Source organism: Ictalurus punctatus, chromosome 3 (assembly GCF_001660625.3).
Source record: "Ictalurus punctatus breed USDA103 chromosome 3, Coco_2.0, whole genome shotgun sequence".
NCBI classification, from domain to species: Eukaryota; Metazoa; Chordata; class Actinopteri; order Siluriformes; family Ictaluridae; genus Ictalurus; species Ictalurus punctatus.
The window spans coordinates 26,856,253-26,864,868 of NC_030418.2; the positions used below are offsets into that span (position 1 = coordinate 26,856,253).

The following is an 8,616-nucleotide window of genomic DNA, read 5'->3' on the forward strand; positions in this document are numbered from 1 at the left end:
TGTGGATCTTCTTCCTTCTGTTAACCTTCCTCCTCCTCTGATAGGAGGCAGTATGTAATGAGATCATGAATATTGCAGAGACCTCAGTGAGGTACTGCAGCACTTTGTCCCGCCCTTTAGACTCCGCCCACAGATTGATGCCCCACCTCAGTAAACGCTCTCTCATCATTTCCCAGCAACCCCAGTCCCAAAGCAGCAGCCCTGAACCTGGACGTCTAAGCTGCGGCATGTGAGTATCATCAACCTTTGTTGGTGTGTGTGTGAGTATGAGAGAGTATGAGAGTGTGTGAGTATGGGCGCGTGCGCGACAGAGCGCGTGCGCGACAGTGTACTACTTTTTGGATGGGATATGATTTCTGGTAGTAGTAACACTACTGGAGTTGATCTTTAGCAATCTTCATCATAAATCTATAACTATATAAATCAGTGATGGAAGAGTCTTCATATTTTGAAAAATGTAGTATATGAATAATTGAATTTATTTAATGTTATTCCTTTAAGCGCATATATTGTCCCAACTTTCATATAATGCTCCTGTACACTGCTGTAATGGTAGTTTAATGGAACGTGTTGTTCTGAATCATTGCTGACGGCTAATCTGATTTTATTCTCAATGTAATCATCTACCCATGAAAAATGGCCTTGTTGTGTGGTATGTATAAACATAACCTGAAAAACATCCCTTATGGACACTTCAATAATCCGATAGAAACCATTCAGTCAATTCCCATTGTGTGATAAAAGCCATTAGAGATTTTTACGATGGTTTGTAATGTCTTTTTCTAGCAAACTAACAGTAAAAATATATGTATAGGAACATTTGTGGTTTGTAATGACATTATAACCTAAAGCCTTGATGTGTGCTGGGTGTGTGTGTGCGCAGATTCCAGGCTTTGTACAGCTATGTGCCACAGAATGACGATGAGCTAGAGCTGCAGGAGGGAGACCTTGTGAACGTCATGGAGAAATGCGATGACGGCTGGTTCGTGGGTATGTCAGAAGTCACAGTAATGGATAGATTCCTGAACTGGCCTCCTTCCTGTATTACACAATTACAGCACTACTAAATCTGTCTACAGAGGCCTTAGCATAGCAACACACTGCCCTGCTACTGATCACATGACTGGCATTAACATAGATATTTGCACTGTGTGTGTGCGTGTTTGTGTGTGTGTGTGTGTGTGTGTGTGTGTGTGTGTGTGTGTGTGTGTAGGTACATCTAAGAGGACAAAACAGTTCGGCACCTTCCCAGGGAACTACGTGAAGGCCGTTAACTTGTAATATGTGAAAATGTCTGGTCTGTATGTAGAGATTCTAACACTATGTTAATAGCGGTCTGTGTGGGACACTGTTAATGATGAGCTCAAGTGTTTGGAACCCCCCCACCCCCCACCCCCCCACCCCCCACCCCCCCGTCAGTGTTGTATCTTGCCCAGGTGAATGTCCAGGTATGTGATTGGTAAAGTTTGTAGCATGTTAGCAAGAATTTTGTAGTAAAACTACAAGGATCAGCTTGTCAGCTTTCACACATTGTTTCACACACACACGCACATATATATATATATATATATTAATATACATTATTTACATTTTGTTTTTATTTAAATTTAAATGTTCATGTCCATAATGTATAATTATTTTTTCTTTTTACTGAATCACATACCTGACATTAACACAGCAAAAAAAAGTAGACGAAACAGACTAGCACCAGTGTGTTAAAGGATCAGTGTGTAGTTAAAGGCACTTAAAGGAGGGTACCAGAGTTGAAGGTTAAAGGGCCAGATAAAGGTCAGCAAAAAAAAAAAAAAAAAAAAAAAAACCCGAGATGGATTTACGCAAAACTTGTAAATCAGTTTGGGACTCCCTGTGTATATTTTGAGAGCAATATAGATGGTGTGGTTGAGTTCCTGCTCAGATGTGAACCGCCACGTGGACTGATATCACTAAACTGTAAGCACTTAAGTCTATATGGACTAATCAGGATGTTTTGGGGATCAGTTGTGTGAAAATCCAGTGTTTTATTTATCACAGCTGCACAGTGTTTTATTTATTACAGTATATCGGCTGTGGAAAAATCGTTCCTTTTAAACCTGTTTCAGAAAAGAGTTGGTTTTAAGGTCTGCCTTTTTGTTGATAATCCTATTTTATGGATATGTAGGCTGTAAAGATCAGGAGTAGTCAGGTTCCACCAAAATTCTGCCTTGAAAACATCCTGATATGCTCTCATCTTTTATTTTATACAAACACAAAAAAGGAACGGTCTCTCTTGATCGTCTCTCATGTTTCACACACTGGCAGTCCTAATCCTCCTTAATCTAACTGAGACAAATCTGTTACTAGACATAAACAATTGTCAGTGTTTTTGTAAATGACTAAGTCATGTTAAGCGAGAAAGAACATTTTGCATTCATTTTGGTGTCCGTAGCTCAGCAGATAAATTCGAACAACTGTAATAATGTTTGCATTAATGACTGTTTGCCTTTTATACTGTATGTGCAGTTATAGGATGGAAGTCTTGCAACCAAAATATATAAACTACCAGTCAAAAGTGTGGACACACCTTTTCATATAAAGCTTTTCTTCATTTTAATAATGAAAAAAAGATTAGCACAATGAAACAACATATTCAATTATACCGTGAACTAGAAAAGTACAAAACAAATCAAAACTATTTCATATTTTCAAATTCCTGATTCATCTTGGCATCATCTCAACCAGCTTCATTAAGGACCTTCCCAAATAAGCCAAGCTACACAGTGTTTCTACCAAGTTGTAAATGAAAGCTACTTGTTCGTGGAAAAAACTGTTTTAACCCTTTACTGCATGGTGTTGCCATATGGCAACTAATTAGTTTTACTCCAATTTTTGATAGGCAATAATACAAAGCTACTATTTTCCTATATAACTGGAATTAGGGGTCTTTAAGCCTTGACATATCAAAAAAAAAAAAAAAAAAAAAAAAAATAAAAATAAAAAAGCCATGTCACATGACCATGACCCTTTCTGCAGTCACATGGCATGGTGAAGGTCATTACTGGAGGGCTCTCAAAATTTTATAAATGTTTCACTATTAAGGCAAAATTACTTAAAGGAAAAATTTAAATACTATTCGAGTTAAAATTTATTTAAAAAAAAATAATTTATACAAGTTTATATATTTAGAGTATTCTGTTAAATGGTAAAATGTAATTGTTGCCATATGGCAACAAAATGCGATAATGGTACTGTGGTATGCGCATTCATGAATTGAAACAGGCCTACATAGCAAAACAGAGCTAAGCTTCTCTAGTTGTATATTTTTACATTCAGAGTAAGATAATCTTGGTATTTCAGACATTTTGCAAGAGATATAATTAAAAAGATACTTCACCCAAAACATGTCTGGATCAAATGTTTGTATGTATTTTGAGTGAATAAATCCATTCACATACTTTTTACAACTGCAGTTCCTTTCTAGAACATATAACATTTACATGTTTACTATGTGGCAACCCCCCCCAAAAAAAACAAAAAAACAAAACATGTAGTCTGGAAAATGCAGTAAGTGGAATCTCAGACATTTTGTGTTTTTCTTTGACTATATGATACTTTCCACCATTGCACATTGTTGCCATATGGCAACAATTTACCAAATACCCCCTAAAACTTTTTATTAAAATTAAAAAAAAAAAAATTATTACTTGAACTAATTCAAGTAAAGAAATCCATAAAAACTTTATGCAAATGTAATAATTCATGCAGTAGAGGGTTAAGTAAAAGCTACATATTAATCCATCTATTTACATTTCTCATAGAAATAATTTTATTTTGAACTATAAGACTTTATCAAAAATATCTTTAATACCATGAAAAATATATTCAATCTAGTGTCCATACTTTTGACTAGTGGTGTATTTCATTGGCTCGTGTGCTACAGCAGTGTGTTCGGGTCAAACAAGAAGTGGAAAAAAGTGCTGCTTGGAGAATCAGGCACTTTTTCATCCCTATTTCTAAAGGGAAAAACAGACCTCACAAAGTGAAAGGTAAAGAGTTGGTTTTAACATTAATAGAGAACAGGGAGTAAAATGAATATCTTAGGACTATAGAGACTATTTTAGGAACCAGTTGAGTAATATAAGGCAATGTAAATACAGGTCATTTTATCATTATTCTTGTAATATTTAAAATTGTTCTTGAAATGTTCTTATTTTCCTAAACCTGAAAATATAATGTTGATGAGACCGGCCCTCCTAAGAGCACATACTGTATGATCACCGTAATATGTTGCTGTACTACACCGGCCTGTGTGATATATCGAAATATATATTTTTTCTGTTTAGAAAGCTTGGATCGTGAAGGACCGCATGCATTAACATGCTGTCCTTTATAGAACTTTTATCCTGATGTTGACCGCAAACGTGTCCGGGTCATTTCTGATCTGTATGAAATGCCGTACCTCCTTCCTTCCTATCTTGAAGTGCCATTTATACGAGTAAGCTACATTAGGATCTTTTTTTTAATCTGTATAATAAACCAACAAGCTGTTCATGATAATTTAGCTACATCTGCTGTAGCTGCATTTCGAGTGTTGGGAAGACTGAATAGAAGGAAAAAGAAATGATCGCTAACTAAACCTGATGTGAAGATCATACAATGCATGAGTTTCTACACCGTGTTGCACCTCTGACAGCCATAAAGTATTACAGTTTATGAGCTAATGAAGGCTGAATACTTTGGCTCACTGTATTATTGTGCATTGCATTCCATATCATGCCACAGAGAGTCACTGCTGAGCATGTGTGGAGTGTGTCACGTGTTTAACTGTACTCCTAACAGATACACATACGGTATTGATCATATTCTTGGTTAATATTACAGCATATATCATTGTCTGGCTTCGGTCGCCATCACGTTTTAACCGACTACGGCCCAGATTAGATTCACATAGGTTTTCAAGTTTATCACGAGCTTTATTCCATTCGACTGCATGAAACATCATGCGATAGACAAAATAAGCAACATAGTGTCTTGAGAATCCTGTGCTTTGGACGTAAGCAGAGACGAGAGAATTGTACTTGTAAATATGTATAATATAAATGAATAAAATGTTTGACAGCCTCTAGGAATATAGTTTCTATTACAGGGAGAGTTTTAGGAAAGCACAGTGAGTTGCTTTCGGCGCACGCGCTCTGATATGAACGAATGACAGATTTCTAACACTGTTTTAGGATCCAGATGCCTTTTGTCTCACAGCTTTGTTAACCGTGCCTGGTTTTTATTGTTTTTCTTTTTGCCTTGATACATCGAGAAATAAATCCGTGTTACTTTGTAGGATATGATGCTTTATCACAAGTGTGTCATGGGAGACAATTACCGAGATCCTGACTACAATCACTGGACATATTCATAAAGAGTGTGACATAATGCCTGTAGTGATTTTCCACACGCAGAGGCTCACATTGTAGTTAGATGGTCTTTTCCTTTATTTGCAGTGCAGTTACAGATAGAATGCTATTTACTGCTGTGATTTCATTATTATGCAATATTTAATAAAATGTATTAAAGCTTTTGACTGGTCAGATTTTCTCATTGAGTTTTCTTGCTTATTTTATACATCCTAAAAGAGTCTTTGATTTGTTTCTACAAGAGAGGACATAGAGGCTTTCCCTCTCAGAAAAGGTTTCAAGTACACCGCCTTTTGAATGACAGACCATTTTACCATCTATAGAACTGCCGAGGAATCTTTGTTTCCTTTTTTAATGTCACACTTTCCACATGCTCTACATTTTCCATGGTTTTCTCAATATATTATCTTCAAGCATCCTTACTGTGACTGTAGCACAGAGACACATATTCTGTTTTTGTTTGTTTGTTTTTAAAAAAAAATATATATAGCTATTGTTTACAAGAAAATTACACTGTAAATGAAAATCAGAGCTTCAGTAACTATTAGTGCATTTCTGACTTCATCCAGCTGTTTTACAGGTAAACAAGTGCCATAATGTTTAATTAAAATTTTCATCACGGCCCAACGTGTTTGTATTACAACTCTACAGTAACGTCTGTGGACCTAGCAATGCACCTGCTGTTTCTGTTAATGAATGAATAGAAGAACAATGTAAAACAGTAAAGCATAGCGATGAAGTCTGCTTTGTTTTGTTGTTTGTTTGTTTAGAACATTTTGAGTGGTGAAAATCACAGCCCACCATTTTCCATCCAGCCATACATTTCTATATTTCTACACTTATCCTACAAAGGGTCATGGGGAGCCTGGAGGCTATCGCAGGGAGCTCAGTGTACAAGGCAGATGACACCATGGACGTGGTGCCAACCCATCACAGGGCACAACTGCACACACTACAGACAATTTGGAAATTCCAATCTGCCTACAACGCATGTCTTTGGACTGGGGAGGAAAGTGGAGTAGCCGAAGAAAACCCCTGAAGCATAGGGAGAACACGCACACAAGATGGAGGCGGGATTCGAACCCCCAACCCTGACGGTGTGAGGCAAGCATGCTAAGCACTAAGCCAACCATAGAATTTAATTGGTGTAATCCAAACCTCAATAACTAAATAAGATTTAGGCCTATAATCAGGGAATTTTAAAAAATCCAACATTTTACTGAATGCATTTAAATACAGAGCCGTTCATTTGAATAGTAAATGAATATGTACTGATAGGGTTCTTGAAATTAGTCTACAGTTAAAGGGGTCCCTAAGTGATAAAAGTTTAAGGACTTAAAATGTGTCCTGAGCTGTGATTTCCGCATGATCTGCAGTGCCAAATCTTCCAAATGCTGTAAATGTAAACATACTGGGCCGTAAGAATTTCAAATGAAGCTGTTCTTCTCAACACAAAAGTATAACACGTTCACAAAGTGTGTGCCTAAATTTCCAACATACAATCGCAGATATTTGAGTGGAGTTTGATAGTTATCAAAGTAAATGTAATGTATTGTGTGTGTGCCCTGTGATGGATTGGCACCCTGTCCAGGGTGTACCCCGCCTTGTGACCGATGCTCCCTGGGATAGGCTCCAGGTTTCCCCGTGACCCTGAAAAGGATAAAGCGGTATAGAAGATGGATGGATGGATGGATGGTAAATGTAATGTAAATATTGCAGTATATCACTAATCCCGCAAGGGGGCAGCAAAGAGCTGAAAATAGCTTACAATCACAGACATTTGGTGATCCATCATTATTGCTAATGTAATTCTCTCATTATAGGTAAGTAGCTACATAGAGTGATATAGTTAGATAAACAATTTAGATTACATTAGATTACTCTTTTTTTAACCTACACAATAATAAGTAATTATAAACGTTCAGCTGAGCTGTAGGATAATATTTTTTAAAGTTTACAGTGTTATGAAGGACACTACATTTCTAAAATCTCTTCAAATACATCCCTTAGAATGTTAAGATACAAGTAGTATGAATACCGTCATTTTAAAACTGTAAAAGATCAGCAAAGTGCACTGTGCGCATCACACTAACTGTGAAAAATGCCAACTTTTCATTTGGAAAGATTCAAAAGTGACTATGCATTTGCAAGATGACGACAAATGAGCTCAGAATTAGGGACAGAATTGTTTTACAGGCTAAGAATGTCTATAAACTGTGAAAGAAAAGCGAAACACTCCATTGCTCAGTTTACAATCTTTTGACTTAGCTTTACAACCTTGCTATTTATGACAGGACTTATAGCTAAAACCATGCATCGTCCTCTTACACATCAGTTTTTACAATCAAACAGCATCTTGATGTATGCTAGATGAGAAGTAAAGGAATTACCTAGTTCATCTATTTAAACATACTGTAGAATAATTTATTTCTGCACTGTAGTTCCATCACATTTGCGTGTTGCTTACTGCTTTTGACTTGAAAAAATACCATTTAGTTGGATGTACTTGCAGAGATGGTATTACTTTAATCCTATATAAATTAGTTGGAGCATTTTGATTAACACATTGTTTTATTCCACTGAATCTACAACTGATCAAAATGTTAAAGGTTCAACAAAAAGCACACTCAGTAGACAGTCTGTTTATTGAATAATCGTGTTTCTGCAAAAGGTATATTCTGAAGAAAGAACAAAAATGGTGCTTTTATGGGAAATAAACAAAGACCATTACTACATTCAAATTGAGCATTTTTCTTCTGTTGGCATTTATCTATTATATGATTTCAAACTTCTTTGCATATGTTCAACATATAGAGATTTTAAACATTTTATGGATCACATTTAAGCAAATAATAGTGCATATGATTTTACAGGACCATCTGGCTCTCCCAGTCTGAGAAAAGTAAAAGCCACTCTGGAGAAAACTGTATAAAAGTAAATTGCTTTAAACTATTTTTAGGGGAAATACAAACTCGGGCCTTTAAAAAAATGTATTCATCCTCCTGTTCTCAGGATGGGTCTGATTTCATCAGTCATTATTCAAATACGGGTTTCTCTTTTTTTAAAGAAAGACCAAAAAGTGAAGCTAATGACTCGGCTAACTTTGATTTCCTTTATACTGAAGTTCAATAAGATAAGCCTATTAAATGTGAGCTACTGAAGAAGACCTTTAGTGCCAGATTTCATTATGAGCCATTCTTTTTTTCTTTTCTTTTTTTTAATGATGTTACTA

The 8,616-nt window shown here is 36.1% G+C and overlaps 1 protein-coding gene across 6 annotated transcripts in view; it reads left to right on the plus strand.

Annotated features, from left to right (window-relative positions):
* Window positions 1-5,548, plus strand: part of LOC108263511 (sorbin and SH3 domain-containing protein 1) — a 57,912-nt gene extending 52,364 nt beyond the window's left edge. For 4 of the 6 annotated variants that reach the window (XM_017464386.3, XM_053679827.1, XM_053679826.1 and 1 more), the window contains 3 exons: window positions 45-229; window positions 884-990; window positions 1,214-5,548. In XM_017464386.3, the coding sequence (XP_017319875.1) occupies window positions 45-229; window positions 884-990; window positions 1,214-1,281 (360 nt within the window). In that variant the 3' untranslated portion in view covers window positions 1,282-5,548. The remainder of the gene's footprint in view (window positions 1-44; window positions 230-883; window positions 991-1,213) is intronic. The other 2 variants (XM_053679828.1, XM_053679829.1) reach the window with 1 other exon arrangement.
* The last annotated feature ends 3,068 nt before the right edge of the window (window positions 5,549-8,616 follow it).